At 51.9% G+C, this 18,882-nt stretch overlaps 10 protein-coding genes across 10 annotated transcripts; 6 read left to right on the top strand and 4 right to left on the bottom strand.

Moving 5' to 3' along the window:
- Positions 1 to 986: 986 nt before the first annotated feature.
- Positions 987 to 2,255, top strand: EDD37DRAFT_682289 (uncharacterized protein; the record flags this gene model as incomplete). The annotated part of the gene is made up of 2 exons (XM_062819792.1): positions 987 to 1,396; positions 1,470 to 2,255. 2 exons carry the CDS (start codon positions 987 to 989, stop codon positions 1,954 to 1,956), a joined length of 897 nt encoding a protein of 298 aa, XP_062668737.1. The 3' UTR covers positions 1,957 to 2,255.
- A 191-nt stretch (positions 2,256 to 2,446) lies between these two features.
- On the top strand, positions 2,447 to 2,779 carry EDD37DRAFT_651040 (U6 snRNA-associated Sm-like protein LSm6; the record flags this gene model as incomplete). Its single annotated transcript, XM_062818310.1, has 2 exons — positions 2,447 to 2,666; positions 2,757 to 2,779. The coding sequence occupies 2 exons, from the start codon at positions 2,447 to 2,449 to the stop codon at positions 2,777 to 2,779; spliced, it is 243 nt and encodes an 80-aa protein (XP_062668736.1).
- EDD37DRAFT_444866 (S-adenosyl-L-methionine-dependent methyltransferase) lies at positions 2,751 to 4,207 on the bottom strand. Its single transcript, XM_062812821.1, has 2 exons — positions 3,587 to 4,207; positions 2,751 to 3,525 (listed from the first exon to the last, which is right to left on the bottom strand). Exons 1-2 carry the CDS (start codon positions 4,035 to 4,037, stop codon positions 3,095 to 3,097), a joined length of 882 nt encoding a protein of 293 aa, XP_062668735.1. The 5' UTR covers positions 4,038 to 4,207; the 3' UTR covers positions 2,751 to 3,094.
- A 1-nt stretch (position 4,208) lies between these two features.
- Positions 4,209 to 5,864, top strand: EDD37DRAFT_444774 (S-methyl-5-thioribose-1-phosphate isomerase). The gene is made up of 2 exons (XM_062812820.1): positions 4,209 to 4,941; positions 5,001 to 5,864. The coding sequence occupies exons 1-2, from the start codon at positions 4,379 to 4,381 to the stop codon at positions 5,623 to 5,625; spliced, it is 1,188 nt and encodes a 395-aa protein (XP_062668734.1). The 5' UTR covers positions 4,209 to 4,378; the 3' UTR covers positions 5,626 to 5,864.
- On the bottom strand, positions 5,603 to 6,643 carry EDD37DRAFT_444756 (uncharacterized protein). Its single transcript, XM_062812819.1, has 3 exons — positions 6,122 to 6,643; positions 6,016 to 6,035; positions 5,603 to 5,956 (listed from the first exon to the last, which is right to left on the bottom strand). The coding sequence occupies exons 1-3, from the start codon at positions 6,218 to 6,220 to the stop codon at positions 5,824 to 5,826; spliced, it is 252 nt and encodes an 83-aa protein (XP_062668733.1). The 5' UTR covers positions 6,221 to 6,643; the 3' UTR covers positions 5,603 to 5,823.
- A 1-nt stretch (position 6,644) lies between these two features.
- On the bottom strand, positions 6,645 to 7,952 carry EDD37DRAFT_444755 (uncharacterized protein). Its single transcript, XM_062812818.1, has 2 exons — positions 7,026 to 7,952; positions 6,645 to 6,966 (listed from the first exon to the last, which is right to left on the bottom strand). The coding sequence occupies exons 1-2, from the start codon at positions 7,637 to 7,639 to the stop codon at positions 6,840 to 6,842; spliced, it is 741 nt and encodes a 246-aa protein (XP_062668732.1). The 5' UTR covers positions 7,640 to 7,952; the 3' UTR covers positions 6,645 to 6,839.
- A 2,082-nt stretch (positions 7,953 to 10,034) lies between these two features.
- On the top strand, positions 10,035 to 11,804 carry EDD37DRAFT_610165 (uncharacterized protein; the record flags this gene model as incomplete). The annotated part of the gene is made up of 3 exons (XM_062815185.1): positions 10,035 to 10,150; positions 10,203 to 10,236; positions 10,278 to 11,804. The coding sequence occupies 3 exons, from the start codon at positions 10,035 to 10,037 to the stop codon at positions 11,802 to 11,804; spliced, it is 1,677 nt and encodes a 558-aa protein (XP_062668731.1).
- Positions 11,805 to 13,205: 1,401 nt separating this feature from the next.
- Positions 13,206 to 14,859, top strand: EDD37DRAFT_444670 (aspergillopepsin I). The gene is made up of 4 exons (XM_062812816.1): positions 13,206 to 13,791; positions 13,849 to 14,132; positions 14,185 to 14,649; positions 14,708 to 14,859. Exons 1-4 carry the CDS (start codon positions 13,481 to 13,483, stop codon positions 14,836 to 14,838), a joined length of 1,191 nt encoding a protein of 396 aa, XP_062668730.1. The 5' UTR covers positions 13,206 to 13,480; the 3' UTR covers positions 14,839 to 14,859.
- Positions 14,860 to 15,365: 506 nt separating this feature from the next.
- Positions 15,366 to 16,918, top strand: EDD37DRAFT_658302 (diacylglycerol O-acyltransferase 2; the record flags this gene model as incomplete). Its single annotated transcript, XM_062818962.1, has 2 exons — positions 15,366 to 15,832; positions 15,889 to 16,918. 2 exons carry the CDS (start codon positions 15,366 to 15,368, stop codon positions 16,916 to 16,918), a joined length of 1,497 nt encoding a protein of 498 aa, XP_062668729.1.
- Positions 16,919 to 18,004: 1,086 nt separating this feature from the next.
- Positions 18,005 to 18,852, bottom strand: EDD37DRAFT_444683 (cytochrome c peroxidase). Its single transcript, XM_062812817.1, has one exon. It carries the CDS (start codon positions 18,758 to 18,760, stop codon positions 18,242 to 18,244), a length of 519 nt encoding a protein of 172 aa, XP_062668728.1. The 5' UTR covers positions 18,761 to 18,852; the 3' UTR covers positions 18,005 to 18,241.
- Positions 18,853 to 18,882: the final 30 nt, after the last annotated feature.

The following is an 18,882-nucleotide window of genomic DNA, read 5'->3' as shown; positions in this document are numbered from 1 at the left end:
TCGAAAGGCACGTTGATCGACACCACTCAACACCATGACCATACTCGATAAACTCAAAGTCGCAAAGAGCGATGGTATGGGCGGCATTGGGGCAGATCAAGGAGCATTGCAAGACTCAGAATCCCCATCTCTGAACCCTACGAAGTCTAGTGAACCAGATCCAAACTCGGATCTCGGAGTTAGTGGTGATGGTTTGGACAGAGCCCCAAACTCGTTCGGCGGTCCATCATTTGGTCGAGTCAGCAAAACCGAAAAACACAAATCCGAGTTTCTGAACAAGTTGGATCCGCGCGTTGGATACGACGAAGATGAAACGCGCAAACAGGACGAGCAACGGTATGAAACCAAGTATGGCAAACCTGAAGACGCTCCTGAAGGTCACATGCGTGGGACGGAGATGGCTGGAATAGGTGCAGACCAGAGAGCGCTTAGGGCAGATCCAGAATTCCGGAAGAAGGAGGAAGAAATGCTGGAAGCGAATCCGAGTGAAAAGGAGTTTTAGCACGCTTTCTTCAGGCCATTGTGCTGGTTGATATGGCAGGGGAATAATGCGGGTTTTGCCTTGGGAGTGAACGATGGGGAAGAGGTTGTGTCCGCATCAAGACAGCTCTAAGAGCAACTCGGAGCGGATGCGTGGACCCTTCTCGCATGTGAGGATAAGGTGCTTCCATCCAGCTGTGTGTATTACTATAACAATTTGGATACAATATTTGAATGATGGTACAGCCGCCACAGCACATGCTGGTACCTAGATAAATGGGAAGAAGATGTGACGTCACTGGATCAAGCCAACTTTGATTGCGATCCATTGAACTCAGGACACTGGCAGTGCACTTACCCATGAAACATCAAGATAACAACCTTCTGGCGCGAAGAGGTTGGTAAGACTTCTCTGACAGCTGAGAGAGGGTTATATCCCAGATTCGCCATGTGAAACTTGAACGCTCCTGAAGACATCTCTCTTTCTCTCCTGTTCGCGTCCTGCAATGGTCACCCAACTCCTGGCGCGCAGTTGCCGTGGCCGTATCCTCCCTCGGTATCGTGGCTTCAGCAGAAGCGTTTTCACAAAGGATCAGATCAAGACGGCCGAGCTGCAAAAGACGCCTCACACGCCAAACCAAATTGCGACAGAGGTGCCGCACTCCAAGGAATCCTCCTTCATTGACGTCCCCAGCCCTCTATGGTACCACCGTCTTGGACCAGTCAAGGACTTTTTCAGCTGGTTCAGTCGCACGCAGCGTCGAAGACCACTGGTCACGACCCTCTCGACCTCGCTGACCACATACCTGCTTGGAGATCTACTGGCGCAAGAGATAGGAGGCGAACCATACGATGGGGTCCGTACGGCGAGGATGCTGTTGGTGGGAGGTTTGGCGTCAATCCCAGGATATAAATGGTAGGAGCCCAGTTTGCTGATGGTCGTTTTGCGCTTCCTGAATGGACTGGTGTTGACGTTGGCCTACTGAAAGGTTCCTCTTCCTCGGCAGTCACTTCAACTATGCATCCAAATGGACATCCATTACGGTCAAGGTTCTCATTCAACAGTTCGTGTTCGCACCAGTATTCAACACGTATTTCTTCGGTATGCAAGCACTCCTGACGGGCAATGCCCCCTCGGTGGTGCTGCATCGCGTTGTGTCGGCAGTACCAGAGAGTGTGGTCAGCTCAGCCAAGTTCTGGCCTGTAGTAACGGCTCTGAATTTCACACTTATTCCTGCACACCTACGTTTCGCTTTCTCTGCGGTGTTCGCCGTTGTTTGGCAGACGTACCTGTCCTTCCTCAATCGACGGGAAGAGAAGACCGGTCCGTTGGGAACGCTAGCAGATCAAGCTCGACAAAAATTGTATGAGGACGCCCCGTCGGCTTCCGTCGCTGATGTTTTGGACAGCCTTGACTCGGAAAAGTCATCCTTAGCTCCACTCCTAGAGCCGCTTACTTCAGAAGACAAAAAATGAGCCTTATGGCAGTGTTCTTGTTCAACTGTTGGCGAATGTTCGAGGGTGGTTCACTTGCTTCTGAGACGTCGAATCATTGCAGCATGACATCTGCAAAAGCCCTCATTCGTGATGCAAGTATTGTGGCGCACCCGCGACAGAACAATAGGTATTGTCGTTGAAGCAGAAAGATTCGATACCAACTTACCATAGTACAAGTAGCATCTAAACGCGTCGCATGGGAGAGGGCGGCCCAGGAACACGAGTCGCGACCCTAGAACAAACGCCTAGCCACGTGAGCCGCAAGCCTAAATGTTCCTCCCGCCCTAAAAGTTTCCGCCTACAGCGTCTAAAGTTCCGCAAGGCTCTGCCGTACTGCAACGAAACGTCAACGAAAAGCTTCCTTTTCCTTCCTCTGGAATCCTTACGTCGCACGGAACCTCGTCCTCGCATTGGCTCCTGTGGTCAACTTCCCAAAGCGTCCTTTAACATCGTCGAAACGCTCAGCGCCATGGAGAACCACAATGGCACCGACCCAAAAGACCCCGCGAGTTTCCTGTCCTCCATCATCGGCGTGCCCGTCACCGTCAAGCTCAACTCTGGCATTGTATACAAGGGCGAATTACAGTCTGTGGACGGATACATGAATATTGCGCTGGAAAAGTGTACGGAGTATGTCAACGGGCAACAACGGCGGAACTATGGGGATGCGTTTGTCAGAGGCAATAACGGTATGTGCGATCATTCTGACGAAGACGGTGGACGGGCATTGTGATAAAACCGCAATGAAAAGCAATGACTGACAATGCAATGTGTTGCAGTGCTTTACATTTCGAGCGAGTGAAGACCACGATGTGCACGAAGCAAAGAGCAATCAGGATTTTCGGGATCAAAAGCACGCGGGCATTTTGAGGGTTATGCCTGTCGGCTGGGTCAATATATCGTCACGGCGAACGTTGTGCATCGACTAAGGTAGAAAGGTCCATCAGGACATAGGATGTCTCAAAAGCCGACGCGCCAGGTCGAATGTGCCAGGGATGAGCAGGGTGGGGTGAAGCGGCAGTGAGGATTCAGTTGGGGAGAGTGCGCTTGATCGGCTCGACGACGGGGACAGAGATTTTCAAGGGAAACAGGGTCGAAGACTGTTTGGCTGGAAAGTCTAGCCACCACTCTTGAGCGGCTCAGCAGGTATTTTACTCGTCCAGAAGAATACAGTCCGTCCATGCACAGCGACTCGCCCATGTTCGTCTGTCTCCGTGTCTGGCGAATTTACACTATCAAAGAACATCTTTTTCACTTTCTCCAGCTCATCTCCCTCCAATACTGCGATCTGGGATAACGTCCTCAATCTGGCCCACACGTCGTCCTTGGACAGCCACGTCTCGAAGTCCACCGAGCTTTCGCCAACGGGCAGACCGAACAGCGGATCGGCAAAATGTAGAGTCAGCGGGTTACTTCGATTTTGCTCGTCGAATACTTCGCGCCATTTTTCGTGACGAAATCGAGGCTGATTGTCGTCGAATGTCCACACCACGTCCCGCATTGTGCTTTCCCATCCCGAATGGATCTCCCATGATTTGGGTGAGTTGTCTATGATGGGACATGTGAGTTCAGCGCCGATGATATCCTTGTTCGATGCCAAGCTACTTACAGTCTTCAATATTCCATATCCCTCCAAAAACGCCTGTCGGTTGCAACACTCGGGCTATTTCCTTCAACGCGTCCATGTTGGCGAACCAGTGAAAGGCCTGGGCTGCGATCAAGCATGCTAGACTCTCGTCTGGAATGTCCGACATGCTGTTTGCTGTGCCCTTGACGACACCGACACGGGGAAGGGTTTTCCTGTCTAGCTCTCCGCGCATCCCATCATGCGGTTCGATGGCGACGACGTCATACTCCTCTGGCCTCCTCGCGAGGATCTCGGTGAATTTGCCAGTTCCCGCTGCAAGGTCGGCAACTTTGGCACCCTTGACGCCGGCAATTTCTAGCTTTTGGAGGAATTGCTCGACCGCTTCCTCTGGATAGGAAGGTCGATGAGCATCGTAAGCTTTGGCTGGGGCGAAGCCTGCCTGAGCCGAATGTGCAATCTCTGAGGCTGGCATCTCGAGATATCGTCCGCGACCACAACAAATAAAACTTGCGAAAATGCAATTCAGCTATGTTGCAAGTTCAAGTTTCATAAACATACGTCAATGAATGGACCACCCAAAACCGAGGCGAGTCAGGTTTAAGGGTGAGGGGTGACAAACTGACTTGCAAAGACAATCCCCGCAGTGGATGGCGTTTTCGAGAGAGAAAATGTTGACCCTTGTGCTGCACGTGTAACAGTGGTTCGGATTGAATGGCCACCAGCAATTTCATGAGCAGGAGAAAGTTACAAGTTCTTCAACGTTGATATTCGGCCGTTACAAGTCCTCCACTGGCTTTGTTGACGGCGGTAACAATGGTCCTCCAAGCCATCCAGTATGAGCCGGCGTCTGGCTCGTCGCCTCCTGCACTCCGCGTCCTCGATCAACTTCTTTTGCCGCACCGGACGACCTACGTCGATGTCCTCGATTGCGAAGAAGCCCATGCGGCGATTAAACAGATGAAGGTGCGAGGAGCTCCCGCTATCGCCATCGTGGCCGCTCTCGCCTTGGCTGTGGAGATTGGAACCAAAGTCGCAGCGAGAAAACTGCCCAGTCGTGCAGACGATGTAAAGGAGACGATAGGACAACGATTAGACTACTTGAAGACGAGCAGGCCGACGGCCGTCAACCTCGGCGATGCGGTGAGCAAGTTGAAGATCGTGTCGAAAAAGGCCGTTATACAATCTGGTGCGAGTGCGGAATCCGTAGCGCAGGCATACATCGTGGCTGCTGAGCGGATGCTGGTGGACGATGTGTCTGACAACAAGGCTATTGGCGGATATGGCGCTAGATGGATTGAAGAGAACACAGTGGCTGGGAAGAAGCGTAAGCAAGACCAAAGCCAACAGCTGAAAGTCCTGACACACTGCAATACTGGGTGGGTAGAAAGCTGCACTCTATATGAGTATACACATACAATGGCTGACACAGGCGCAGGTCTCTGGCGACCGCAGGCTATGGGACCGCCCTGGGGGTCATCAGGTCTTTGAGAGCCGGTGATATGCTCACGCAGGCTTACTGCACGGAGACGAGGCCTTACAATCAAGGATCTCGCCTGACAGCTTACGAACTTGTGCACGACCAGATACCGGCGACACTGATCACAGACTCAATGGCCTGCGCCTTGTTGGCTAGGGAAGGGAAGAATCTTGCAGCTATTGTTGTCGGAGCTGACCGAGTTGCGGCAAATGGTGACACGGCCAACAAGATTGGAACATACTCTCTTGCTGTACTTGCTCGCCACCATGGAGTCAAATTCCTTGTTGCTGCTCCGAGGACCACCATCGACCTTGCCACCGCCTCGGGTCAGGATATTGAGATAGAGCAAAGAGCACCAGAAGAAGTCACCAGGATCAAAGGGCCCAAAGTGGCGGCTGACGGACAAGTCCTCGTTGATGAGGGCGCAGAGCTTATCAGCACCGCCGCGATTGGCATCGATGTGTGGAATCCTGCTTTTGATGTTACTCCCGCCGAGCTCATCGATGGAGTGGTGACGGAGCGGGGCGTGGTCGAGAAGACTGATGGGAAATTCGACTTTACAGGGGTTTTCCAGCAGTCCTAGTCCGGTGTCGAAGTCTCTCTCGGTCCTGAACGGGAATGGAAATCTTGCTTCAAAAGTGGTTTTTTTAGCAGACTGCCCATTTGAGGCATTCGCGCACGGGCGTTTTATTGAAGTCCACCCCAGCGGAACCGCTGGAAGGAAGTGGCACCAACCCGGGAGGCGTCCACGTGGCTCATTGTTGAAAGGCGAATGGATTGATTATTTGGATTGGGAGGGCGTTGAATTTTGACCATGGTCTTGAGTGCTGTTCTCCATAGTAGCGAGCAATTGTTCGATGCGGCTTTCAATATCGTCAAGCTTGGACTCCAAAGCCGATGCTGTCCGTTCACCGCTGAATAGCCGTCGGTTAGAGAGTTATTCGGAATCTATGGAGCCTCTTGGCTATCTTACTGTGCAAGTTCTTGGAAGGCCTGTTTTTGGATCGAAGATGGCAAATGGTCAGCGGAAGATGCCGGGCTAAGACGACTAGAATGTGACATGACTTTTGCCCCCTTACCTTGGCCATTTCGGAGGTCACCTGCAAAGGATTGCCATTCTCTCGGGCATCGTCTGCTTGGTCGTTGGATTGGTGGGAGTCGGCCTTCTGTTGTGCCATTGCTGCTTGATCGTACCCCGCCCGTCGGGATTGAAAGTCTTATCAACTGTCCGAAGGGAATCGGGACAGGACTCGTAAGCAGAAAAGCCAAGCAAAGGCTCGGGATTTGCGGGTTGTTGAACCAAAAGAGTATCGCGTGTCAGGCTGATTGAGAACAGAATGCAAGGGGTTTCGTTCTCGTATGGAGGAATCTGTCCGTATACAGGAAAGTCAGGGAAGGAAAAGGTGGGATTGAAGAACGGTATACGGAGTAGATGAGCATGGAAGAAAAAGAGAAATGGCACATGCCACGTCGTTCGGGTAAACTTTACGCAAAAAACTCGCAAAGCTGTGGTTCGCTGGTTCAGGCTTTGTGCACTTGCAAAAGACCGTTGAGCGGCTGCATATCAGGGGTTTATTAGCCTCAATGACTACACTCCAAGGCTCCAGGGCCTGATAAGTTCGGTCCGCGGCGACACTTGCGGTTGCCTACTTTTATCCTTCTACTCAGGGTTGCCTGTGTTGATTATAGAGGCAGGAACGGTATTGACAGCTTTGTCGAAGACTGATACCACACATCTGCTATCCCTGTGGGCTGGGCCAAGGAGTTGCTGAGTATCCCGGGAATAACATTAAGGTGTCATTCTCGCCCTGATCCGTTCATGAAACCTTGATGTCTCCTCCAACTGGGTACACTCGAATCGATAAGGTCGATCAAAGTCACTATGCTTCCCGAAATCGCACTTTTACTCTTGATCTCTCCAAGTCTAAGCCATGTCAGCCATTTGCAGACGGCAGGGGCGTTCCTCGCCAGAATTGACCTTACATGATGAAGGTTATGCTCAAACTTTGCTCCACCAACGAGCTTTGATCAAGATGCCAAATGCAAAAATTGAACCCTGCAGCAGAGTATACTTTGTGACACTGGCTCCTACAACCGTTGCGACGTTCACCCATAGACAATTTGAAAACAACTCCCGTTGTTATGCCGTGGTGAGCATGGCAAGAGGTGGCCCAATACAATGTGGGCTCGAGAAAGGTAATAAGCGATGTCATTGATGACATCGTGGACAGAGAGTCATGAACACCGAAAGAACCTCTCTTCATTTGGCATTCCATCGATGCGACTAGCACCACCACCGACGATCGCCGACCTAAGCCTCGAAACCGGGTTGCAGGAGGGCGATCTACGGTTCCGTTGGTCCAGTTACTATATCGCCATATCACTGTAACTGACCAGTTTCTGTCCAAAGTTGCCAAGGTGGAAGATTCAGTGATTCTCCCGGCTAAATCTCGTGAAAGTCGACTCCATCTTCTGCTAGATACCTGCCAGTGATACACATTGCACAAAAGTCTACTAACAGCAAAGTTCTGGCAATTTTCCCGTCCATGATCCATATCAGAAAGCTCCCGATAAACGTGGGGGCCAGTGCTTCCCATAGCCTTATCGGGTGCTGACACCAATTGACCGCGGTGTTGCGTTTCCGTGATCAATGAGCCTTGCGGCTACGCAGTGTCGGCACGGCTGCCGATTGAACGAACAAGAATGCTGCTTCTTAGCATCGTGCATTGGCTGGCTACAGAGAGAGCAAACCGCAAGTTCGTTCGACAATGCCAGCTTGTATTGACCTACATGCGAACGTGGGCTTACGACGATGGACCACAAGACCCTTTGTGATGCATCGGATTAATCACAGACACTCGCTGGACGGCGACAGTGCCCCTCTCGGATTCTTGATATTATTGACGGATGCAACGTCTCGTCCGTGCGATGGAACCTGACTTTCCTAAGTTCCATAGTTCCGTCGCCCCGTCATCCCAGGAATTGGACACAATCCTGTTATTGTGCGCCCCTCTGCTGATCGTCCCAGGGCTGGCGGAAACTTGGAGTTCTGCATAGTCAAGGAGTTATCTATCAAGTAGGGACTGATTCGGTTGCTGTGCTGTGAATAGCAAAAAGGGAATCGTGTCCAAGACATGGCCCACGGACCCACGGCGACCCTGTGTTCTGAAGGATCGAGCATTGGCAGAGAAATCGTAGTTCAAGATCACAATCCCCGGTTTCTATGGTGGACTGCCGTGTACCGAGATCGAGGTCCTGGGCGGCAATCGACGTCAACGAGTCCCTGAAAAAAGTTTCCGGACTTGTGGCCTTGCCGCTTTTCCGCTCTTGTCGAACACCACCTCCAAGGGCTACTCTGCCCCTAGCAAATCAACTTACCAGACGCCAGATCGCCCGGGCTACCAAACACTTTTTGTCGCCTTGCCGTCCAATGCTAAGATCTGCATCTCGCAATTCAGGTTGGGCTGCTTTTCGAATTGCCTATAGCGAATGCGGTAATCACCTGCTACAAGTCAGGCCTTGTCGAAAAAGCTTGCCTTTCGGGAGGTTCCTACGCTGAATATCCTCCATGCGACATGCTTGGATAATAGAGCAATACCACAGTAATGCTCTTCGAATATACCCGATGGTGGGATCGCGATCGATGGAGCTATCAGCCCATCCGACTACCAGGAACCTTCACTGTGCACCACGTCTGTTGTTTCAAACCTGTATCCATGTCTGTCTCATAGGCGCTTCTCACGTAAAATGGTGACGGCAAAGTACTCCAACTGTCATGAAGTAATCAACACGCAGGTACCTGCACTGAACGACAGGCTTGGGACAGCTGTGACTGGAACCAGATCCAGCATCGGACCACGTTCGAGTCAGAGAAGAGGCTCCGGGATAGGTCACCATCTTCGCAAACAAGAAACCCAAATAGTGCGACCCCATCTTTCATACACACCTTGCTCGAAAATAGAAGACCTTTGCGTCTGCGAAACTTCCCATCAAATCCACATCTGATCGTTGATACAGAGTAATAGCAGTAGCTCCTCGCTAACGGGCGAATGACGGCACACCACGAGACCCAGGAGCTTCCTTGCATCACCATCTCCACCCTCACGTCGACGTGCACCCAAAGCTTGGCTCGTTCCTCTCCCTCAGAGAACATCATCTTTTCCCAAGTTCATGAACAGCCTATAGCCTTTTACCACCGGCCCTTTCTCGCCTCTTTCCCATCTTTTTCGTACATAGGCGCTTGTCGCCAGTTTATTCCCTCCTGGTCTGATCATTGCAACGGTCACTGGCCGGGGAGTATTGCGTTTACATTGGGGGCCTCCTTTCGCATCGATTGCCTGCCGCCGTCTGCCCCCCCTTTGGAGCGTGTGTCCCGAGATCTTGTCAACATCAGCATTCACCGGAGTCCCAGGTCAGGATCTGAACTCTCCCGTGCTGGGTCTTTCCAATCTGCTGGAGCAAGCACGTATTAGAGCCGCATCTGTCCGGGTTCCATCTCATGGTTCTCCAGCATTGTGTTTAATTCGCTTGTTCCCCACCGCCACCTCATGGGTATTGAAGCAGACCCTTTGAGACCCTGAAATATCCGCCCGGATTAGTTTCATCATTAGGTCGGCCGATCTGATCGACTTGGCCAGGTCCGAAGAGAAACAAAAAGCGCATCTTTATCATCGTCAATCCGAACCCGATTCCTCCCCAAAAACCACTTTTGTCCTTGCCCAATATCGATCTGTGGCTGGTGATATCGCCAAGGCCTTTTAGACACATCGCAACCGACCACCACCACTGGCTTAGACAACTCACACCAATCACCACCATATGTTCGCACGACCAAAAGGGCCCGACCTTCTGACGTATCCCATAACGACTACTTCCACATGAAAAACCGGTTAATCCCCATTAGGATTATCACTTGCAGAACAGATCCTCCAGATCGAGACTTGGGGTCTTCCGCGGCAATCCAAATATCGATGAAACAACTCGTACGCGTGAATGACAGATATCGCGCCCCATCTCGAGCGCCTAGGCCTTGAGCAGTACCTCGACATCTTCCTGAGCGAGGGTTTCGACACATGGGAGACCTTGGCCGACATTCAAGAAAGTGACTTGTAAGTCGGACGCCGCAAGAGGGAAAGGACCGTGAACTGACAATGTATCTAGCGATGCTCTCAGCGTCAAACTAGGTCATCGCAGGGTAAGTCTCGCCTAGTTCTGGTAGACGTAGCGCTTGTGTAGCTGACTTTGACAAAGAAGCTGCAACGTGCAATCGCTGACTACCGTGGCATCCCGTACGAACGAGTCCTTGGATCCCCAGCCCAGGAAGGACCTCCGGAAAGCGGCAAGGCTGCTGAGAGTGCTGCCACCCCAGTAGCGTCTACCGAACGCGCCTCGGGCCCGGCCGCTGAAACGAAGAGGAAGTATAGGCGTCACCCCAAGCCTGACGACAATGCACCTGAACGCCCTCCCTCGGCCTATGTCATTTTTTCCAACAAGATCCGAGAAGAGGTCAAGGACCAGAACTTGTCTTTTACACAAATCGCCAAACTCGTCGGCGACCGATGGCAAAAGTTGGACCCTGCGGGCAAAGAGCCGTTCGAGGCTCAGGCAAATGCGGCGAAGGAACGGTATAACATACAGCTGTCCACATACCGCAAGACAGATGCATATAAGGATTACATGCAGTACCTGGCAGAGTTTAAGAGCAAGCAAGGACAATCGGCAGAGCCAAAGAGACCGAAACTCGAACCCGAATCTAGTGACAGCATCATCTCGGCAAAGTCACTGGAGCTCAACCCGGAATCAACAAGCCAACTTTCCGGTCATGTCCGAGGGGGTTCGATGGGATCAGCTGCTTCATCCTCCTTAACCGGTGGACCTACGCAGTCGGCGCGAGAAGCTGCAGGCCTGTCACGCCCACCCCTCCCCTCATCTCGCAGCGGGTCACCTCCTTCGCTTCCGCATGGGAGAGATTATCTGCGCCCTGGACTCCTATCGACCCAAAGCTCGGTGTCGGACGACTCATCAGGAAAGCGGAGTGATGTGCCAGACTCTTTGATGCGCACGGCGGCATTGTCGTTAGGCACCGGTTCATCGTCAGGGCCAGCACCACCACCGCCAACACCTTCGCTGCTGACTCCGGGGGCACCAGCTCCACTAGGTGAGGTCTTGGGTACCCCTGACTATGTCGCGCGGACCCGGATGGCGTATAATGCCGATCAGCAGCAGCAGCAACAACAACAGCATCAACAGCATCAACAGCAGTCACAACTTGCTTCTGCCACACCGCCGTTCGGTAGTGCTCAAGCTAGTATGAGTGCACCAGCACTACCCTCTTTTGGCATGCAGGATTCATCGTGGAGAAACCGCTACTCTGATCCCAGGGTGCACCAAGAAACACCAAGGGCAGTTCATGGCTCTCTGCCGTACAATAATCCTCCTTCGCAGCACTTTAATCCTTCTCATCGTCTGCCGAACTTGTCACCCGATCGCCCTCCCGATTATCCTCAAGGGTCGAGTATGAGGACCCTCCCTCCGCCTCGACCACCTTCGACGGGCAATCCGGCGCTTGGCAACCTAGGATCACCAGCATTGTCCGAGGAGGCCTCATACTTTCGACGACCTGCACGAGAGGAGGCCCGACCCGCGCTAGATCGGTCAGAGAGCGATGCCGCTTCTACGCTAGCTGGACTGGCAGCAGGGGTGTCGCGCCCTGAGACCACGAGACCCCTCAGTCATCCACCCCCACATTCCTCGCCTCCTTGAGATGGCGGCTTCAGCGACGGGACTGTTTCCCAATGACGATATGATAAGACATAAAATGGCATGATCAACGGGTCATTGCAAAGGCGCGCAAAGGCGGTGGACCCGAGCGTCTAGCATTATTTCTCAGCGCGTTCTTCTAGACGCAGAAAGCATTTATTTATATGACAACATCTCAAAATTGCTCAGCGCAGTAACAGCGACCTCGTGAGTCGAGGCCTGCATATTGCATAGCCTTTCCGTGTGACACGAGATCGCGAATGCGCCGATGGGTGTTCTTGCGAGGAAAATCTGTTATACTCCTGTGATACTTCTATTGCATCTCGCTGGACTTTGACTTCATGGAGGCTTCGTATCTTTTACGAGCCATACGACGAAGACGAGCTCTCACATGCAATCAACCGATACTTTATGCCGCCGTCGTATGCATTCTTAGTCGGTTTTCTACTTGCACAACGGATCACACGGGCAATGTGTACAGGCATGATAACGTTCGATAGTGTTCGAGAACGTGCAGGGGAAGGCTTGAGTGATAAGAGAGAGTGATTGAGGGGCAGATGATGCTGTCATATGGATATTTGGTTGCATTCAGCCACAATTCAGCCGAGGCTAGCGATGACCTGCAGCAGCTTATGATTAGCAAGGACGTTCCCCATGCCGGGCTTGCTCTCAAACCCCCCGGACTGGACAACCGTTGGCGCAAGGATGAGGCTCCGAGGTAAGTCTGGGACGGGAGGGGCCAGTAGTTGATTTCGAGGCTTTGACGAATAAGGGGTTGAAGTGTAGTATAGCACTATCGAATGCAAGCCTCAAATCTTATCTTTGAGATTCGAGAAGGGGTGGAAGGAGAGGGCCGCCATTTGGAGGTTGGAGAGATCATAAGGGTCGTTGTTAGTGTTTAATTTAGTGTGTTTTATAACGTCCACCAACCAGACTGGCCCACGGCAGTTTCTTCTTCCAACTTCATCTTAACTCTCCTCCAACAACGACCTTCCCATTCCATCCATCCAGTCGTCTCTACATGAACATCTCGCTTTTCTTTTGTCGTCACCAGTCGTTCACATGCATGCATCATATCAGTCCTTGTTCCACTGGCCTCGCTCTCAATCTCCTTGAAGCGCCCAGCTAAGTCTGTATAAACTCCTCTTCTACAAGGTCAGATCTTGCCGCCTGTCCAATGACGCTCCTCCACCACCCTTCCCGGTCAGATGAGGGCCGTTGGTGTCTCCGTACGACGCTTGATATCTCATCGGTGTGCTCGAATCACAAGCGGCAGTGTGGCATGCGCTCTTGAAAGTTCAAAACTAGCAGCCCTTATCGACCTTCTCGAACCGTGCATACCTCCGCCGAAGCAGGTCATCTCACAGTGCGTCGATAGTCCTCCAATATCAACTGATCGTCGTCAGATGGGTCCCAGAGTATCATCGCGTTCCCAAGCATCTTGTTATCTCGCAGGTTCTAATGCAGAAGAACATGGATGTGTTATCGAACGACAACTGCACTATCCTCGTCGCTCGATGGCTATATAAGAACAAGGTGAGCACCGTCAATCAACAGCTTGCACTCCTTCAACAAGTCATTCATTCTCTTCTTGATCAACAAGCCCATCGCTTTTGCTTCTCAGCAGCAAATCGTTGCTCATTCTTTGTCTATCGACATACCTGCCCTCTATCTCAATCATGCATTCTCTTGCCATTGCGCTGGCCATCTCTGGCCTTGCCTCCACTTCCCTGGCCGCTCCTGCCCCTTTTAAGAGAGGCACGGCATTCACCGTCAATCAAGGTCCTGCGAAGCCCTACCAAGCTGGTCCTGTGATCTTGCAGAAAGCTTACAGCAAGTACAACAAAGTTGCCCCAGAAGATGTCCAGAAGGCCGCTTCCAGTGGCTCCGTTACTGCGACTCCCGAGCAGTACGATGCCGAGTACCTTTGCCCCGTCACCATTGGCGGCCAAACTTTGAACTTGGACTTTGACACTGGTTCCGCCGATTTGTAAGCTACCTCACGCGTCGCAGTTGACCATCCCGACAACTGCTGACTTGCCCTTAGGTGGGTCTTCTCGTCAGAACTATCCAGCTCCGAGCGCTCTGGCCACAGCTACTACAATCCCTCCAAGTCAACCACCGCCAAAAAGCTCTCGGGCGACACCTGGAACATCAGCTACGGCGATGGGTCTGGGGCCAGTGGCAACGTCTATGCAGACACTGTCACGGTCGGTGGTGTCACGGTCACCTCCCAAGCCGTTGAGCTTGCTGAAACTATAAGTGCCCAATTCCAGGAAGACCAAGACAATGATGGCTTGCTCGGCCTGGCTTTCAGCTCCATCAACACTGGTGAGTATTCACAATGCGGTCCAAACAGACATTAATTGATTGTTCTTCTCAGTTACCCCGACACAACAGACCACCTTCTTCGACACTGCCATTGACGAAGGTGTCCTTGCTCAGAATGTGTTTACTGCCGACTTGAAGAAAGGAGAGCCAGGGTCATACTCCTTTGGCATCATCGACAGCAGCAAATATACTGGTGACATCACCTACACGCCTGTCAACACCGCCAATGGCTTCTGGGAGTTCACTGGAACTGGTTATGGTGTTGGAGATGGTAGCTTTACCTCTGCCAGCATCGACGGCATTGCCGACACCGGTACCACTCTCCTTCTTCTAGACGACGACATTGTGTCCGCGTATTACGACCAGGTTGATGGCGCTTCTTATGACAGCAGCCAGGGTGGCTACACTTTCTCCTGCTCTGCCAGTCTTCCGGACTTTGTCGTTGGTATCGAAGACTCCCAATTCACCATCCCGGGATCATATATCAACTACTCACCTGTTTCTGATGGCTCATCCAGTAAGTCCTTCATTCATCTCCTGCGGGGTTGCGACATGGCTAATGCAAACGTTCACAGCATGCTTCGGAGGTATTCAGAGCAACACCGGGGTCGGCTTTTCCATCTATGGAGATATTTTCCTGAAGGCGGTCTTTGCAGTCTTCGACAGTGCCAACACTCAGCTCGGCATCGCCAACAAAGATCTGTAAAGGAGTGATCCTGTGAGATCTGCATCCGCGATGCTTCTTTTTTAAGTGACGACCATGCAACCGACAACGTCCAACGCTCCTGGTCGAAAAGTCTTTGTTTGATCTTTGATTTCTAGGCAGACTGACAGACCACATGAAGGGGGCATACATGCGAGAGGTTGAAGAGGGGATTTATCTGACTTGCGTCTTTCTATGATTTGAATGTACATACTTTCTGAACGATCATTTTTGAATATATTCATGTTCATCCACTTTAACGACTTACGTCATTTGTTGCGGAGATGTACAGTACTGTGATGCAGTTTCTCGTGTCTGGCACCCAATCAAGGTCACCATCTCATTGCCAGCCAATTTTCTCGGCTACAAGTCTTGAAGCGAACGTCAACATGTCCTACCTCGCTTTCCTTCAGCTTGAGACAAGCTCATCTTCGTGATTCATGCTGCAGCGCGGCGACTCCGACTTTGCTTGGTTCCGACAACGCGCCGAGTCCCTTCACAGTGACTCGTTGTCCGCTTACACCGAGAAGATGACGTCCTCCTCCATTGGTGCCGATAGTGCCGGCCTCAATCCTGAGCCTTCGCAACCTCAAGATCGTGCTGCGCATGACCTGCCTCCGAAGTCCTATGCGGAAGCTGTATATGAACTAGACGACGAGCGAGAGCAAACCAACGGCCTGCCTAATCACTCGAATGGCGACGGCACTTACGACCCTCCTTCCTCGAACTGCGTGAACGGATCTGCCGACAGTAAGACTAATGGTCATACTGAGAAACTTGGTGAAGAGAAGGTCCTGTTCGAGAAACACACGGGTGAAGACGGCTACACTCTGACTAGCATCAAGCCCAACGAATCCTACGAGAAGAGCCTGAAACATGATGCAAAGACGGCGCCCAAGAAGGATCTTGAGGCTAGAAAGACTACGAAGCGGCAGGATGGTGCTGGCTCGCAACTTGCTAGCGGACGAGAAGCCGGAGCAGGTTGGAACTCATCTGCGTAAAGAAGACCCATGATACCAGAGGCCTCACGATCTGTGCTAACTATGCTGGCAGTATAAGATGGGCGCCACTAAACGTTCCGCTCCAACGACGACTGCAGACCCTCGCGGTCTTGTGGCATACGATGTGCATCCCCGTGTTCATGTCCTTGTTCTTTCTGCTCTGCGCCATCCCTCTGACCTGGCCACTCCTGATCCCCTACCTGCTCTACATCCTACTCATCAGCGAAGAGTCCACGAATGGGACACTATCAAGACGGTCGAACTGGTTCCGCCGCTCCAAGTTCTGGTCATTGTTTGCATCTTATTATCCTGCCCGCTTACATCGGACCGTTGAGCTGGAACCGACCAGGAAATATATCTTCGGGTATCATCCGCACGGCATCATCTCTCATGGCGCCTTCGCGGCGTTTGGAACTGAAGCCTTGGGATTCAGTGACTTGTTCCCTGGTATCACGAACACTTTGTTGACGCTGGACACGAACTTCCGCGTGCCGTTGTACAGGGACTACGCGCTGGCCATGGGTCTGGCGTCGGTGTCGCGCGAGTCAATCGAGAATTTACTGTCCAAGGGCGGTCATAATGGCGAGGGCATGGGCCGGGCGGTGACCATTGTCGTTGGTGGAGCACGAGAAAGTCTGGATGCGAAGCCACATTCCCTGAGATTGGTTCTGAAGAGCAGAAAGGGTTTCGTGAAGCTGGCGATCAGAATGGGCGCGGACCTGGTTCCTATCCTTGCCTTTGGTGAGAACGAACTTTACGATCAAGTCGATAGCGTTGAGCATCCTTGGATTCACAAATTCCAGATGGTGGTCAAGAAGGCGATGGGTTTCACGATCCCGTTGTTCCATGCGAGAGGCATTTTCAATTATGATGTTGGGTTGCTGCCGTATCGGAAGGCGGTCAATGTGGTGATGGGACGGCCGATCAAGGTTGTTCAGCAGGGTGGTAAGGATGGGAAGGTCGATGAGGCATACTTGGATAAAGTGCATGCCGAGTATGTGGAGGAGTTGCTGTGGTTGTGGAATGAGTACAAAGATACATTTGCGAAGGACAGGCAGGGTGAATTGGAGATTGTTGAGTAGGACGGTGTCGAAGTGTGTATGATATGTTATATGGGATTGGATCGGGTCAAGCTGGAAAAGTCGCTTCGTTAGTGAGCCGCTGGCTTGTTTGATAAACGACGCTTTACTCAAAAGCTCGATGGAGTCAGAGGAATTGTATCGCGTAATGATGAAGCGCCATGTCACTGGAAGGAGTACAAAATATATCTGTTGGCAAACACCAATGTGCCAGTACCCAGATTTGTTTGAGTCTTACTCGAAATCATTATCTTTCTACGAGTGTCAAACCTCATTTGCTTCGTTCCCACTCGACCAGTATCGCCGTTTTCTTCTCTTCCACTCTTGTCCTCATTCCACTTTACCTCGCTTCAACTCTGTCCACCAGCGTATGATGTAGGTCAGCATGCCGCCGAAACGGACATCCAGAAAATCTGCTCCAATGCAGCAAACCAGATCGTTCCTCCGGGGGGACAATGAGAATGAATGGGACGATGGGCATGGCGGCGGAAACGACTCTGCAGAACATGAGGCCGGTACGACCGTCGACCTGCGTGAGGTGGAGGAGAATTTGAAGAGGAGCATGGCTGTCGATGTGAGTTGTCATATACCCTAAGATTGATGAATTACTCTGGCGTCTCGAACACACTTTGGTTCGGATGAATATGATGGTCGACGACGATTATCACACTCTGAGGCTTGGACCTCTCGAGGCGAATACCTGCATCGCATCAAGGGCTGATATGCCAGGGTCTCGGTGTCGGTTTTGACCGAGAAGAAAATGACAGGGACCGGCTTACTGACATTTGCACCTTCGTACTAGACCGGCTTGCGGCAAGAGCAGAAGCAGCTGCGGCTCGAACGGGAGTTTGAGAGGCAAATTTCGGACTTGGAGGGGAGCATCCATCAGAAGGAGGTGGGATGTCGGGAGGAAATGTGAGTTCTCTTCGCCATTCTCTCTTACGAAATTCGACTTCGACGTTTGGTGCATCTCTTCATATCCTTACTCAACCCCCCGCTTCGCGGCAACTTGTGTCCCTCCTGCATCTGGATTTCTTCTAACGTTGCTTCTTTGGTCAGGAACCGTGTCACACGACGCCCATGTGACCAAACTCCTCACATTGACACTACGCAAAGGTGAAATAGAGGCTCAAATCGTCAAGCACACTCAAGAGCTGGCGGATGCATATATTGCCATGAGAGGGGAATTCGAGGCAGTCGTGAAGGGTCGGTCCGAAGATGTCGATGGGGCCATCGAAGCGCTGAAGAAGTTGGACCAGGAAGCCACTCAAGGCGAAGCGTGATAAACACTCACATTCCGAGAAAGAGATGCGGCAAGGCTTGTTATCATTCCTGAAGTCCAAACAAGACTTTGATGAACAGACTACAACCTCGACAGCCAACATAGACCTCTCCATGTTGACTCTCCCTTTCCAGGTCTGATTCTGTCAAGATATAGCCATGCTCATCACCACAACGACAGCTCTTCGACCAGATGCTCTCAGTCTCGTCATAATTCAAATCTTCTAGGTCGAACGCTTCCACGCCGATGTGCGCGCTCTTTTCCGTCAATACTGAGCCATTCGGCGTGTCAAGTGTTGCATCGTATGCCCTGCGCTTTGCGGGATCGGATAGAACCTCGTATGCAACCGCAATATCATCGATGGAATATGTACACGTTGGGGTGGGCTGCGCCGGCCTCGAACTGATGATAGTTTTGTCTGGATGGTGGATCAGCAGTGCACGCCGGTATGCGGCTTTGATGTTGTCTAGGGTCAAGCGGCTCCAGTCTGCATGGCGATCAAGCTGGAGGACATCGTAGTGGGTGGGCTGTCGTTCTTCTCGAGGAGTCGGTGGATCGGGCATTAAACAGTTGACCGGGAGTAGAGGGGAGCAGGGTGGTGGTCACAGGATGGTGGGAAAATAATCGCACTTTGTTACAGGGATGAGGGATGAACCATGGAGGTTTTGGACGGCCACGGACAGCC

This window comes from Exophiala viscosa (genome assembly GCF_022695815.1).
Source record: "Exophiala viscosa unplaced genomic scaffold EDD37scaffold_7, whole genome shotgun sequence".
Classification (NCBI taxonomy): domain Eukaryota; kingdom Fungi; phylum Ascomycota; class Eurotiomycetes; order Chaetothyriales; family Herpotrichiellaceae; genus Exophiala; species Exophiala viscosa.
The sequence above is the reverse complement of the archived record's forward strand: the minus strand, read 5'-3'. Positions and strand labels throughout refer to the sequence as shown.

Excerpts from the sequence above, each read along its gene's own strand:
- EDD37DRAFT_444755 (XM_062812818.1), bottom strand. The coding sequence starts at position 7,639 with ATGGGAAGCACTGGCCCCCACGTTTATCGGGAGCTTTCTGATATGGAT. Across the intron at positions 6,967-7,025 it reads TTGAGCATAACCTTCATCAT|ACTTGGAGAGATCAAGAGTA; the intron begins GTAAGGTCAATT and ends GACATGGCTTAG.
- EDD37DRAFT_444756 (XM_062812819.1), bottom strand. The coding sequence starts at position 6,220 with ATGGCACAACAGAAGGCCGACTCCCACCAATCCAACGACCAAGCAGAC. Across the intron at positions 6,036-6,121 it reads TGACCTCCGAAATGGCCAAG|GCCTTCCAAGAACTTGCACA; the intron begins GTAAGGGGGCAA and ends ATCCAAAAACAG. Across the intron at positions 5,957-6,015 it reads GCCTTCCAAGAACTTGCACA|CGGTGAACGGACAGCATCGG; the intron begins GTAAGATAGCCA and ends ACGGCTATTCAG.
- EDD37DRAFT_444683 (XM_062812817.1), bottom strand. The coding sequence starts at position 18,760 with ATGCCCGATCCACCGACTCCTCGAGAAGAACGACAGCCCACCCACTAC.
- EDD37DRAFT_444774 (XM_062812820.1), top strand. The coding sequence starts at position 4,379 with ATGGTCCTCCAAGCCATCCAGTATGAGCCGGCGTCTGGCTCGTCGCCT. Across the intron at positions 4,942-5,000 it reads CTGACACACTGCAATACTGG|GTCTCTGGCGACCGCAGGCT; the intron begins GTGGGTAGAAAG and ends ACACAGGCGCAG.
- EDD37DRAFT_444670 (XM_062812816.1), top strand. The coding sequence starts at position 13,481 with ATGCATTCTCTTGCCATTGCGCTGGCCATCTCTGGCCTTGCCTCCACT. Across the intron at positions 13,792-13,848 it reads GACACTGGTTCCGCCGATTT|GTGGGTCTTCTCGTCAGAAC; the intron begins GTAAGCTACCTC and ends ACTTGCCCTTAG. Across the intron at positions 14,133-14,184 it reads TTTCAGCTCCATCAACACTG|TTACCCCGACACAACAGACC; the intron begins GTGAGTATTCAC and ends TGTTCTTCTCAG.
- EDD37DRAFT_444866 (XM_062812821.1), bottom strand. The coding sequence starts at position 4,037 with ATGCCAGCCTCAGAGATTGCACATTCGGCTCAGGCAGGCTTCGCCCCA. Across the intron at positions 3,526-3,586 it reads GATATGGAATATTGAAGACT|ACAACTCACCCAAATCATGG; the intron begins GTAAGTAGCTTG and ends GTCCCATCATAG.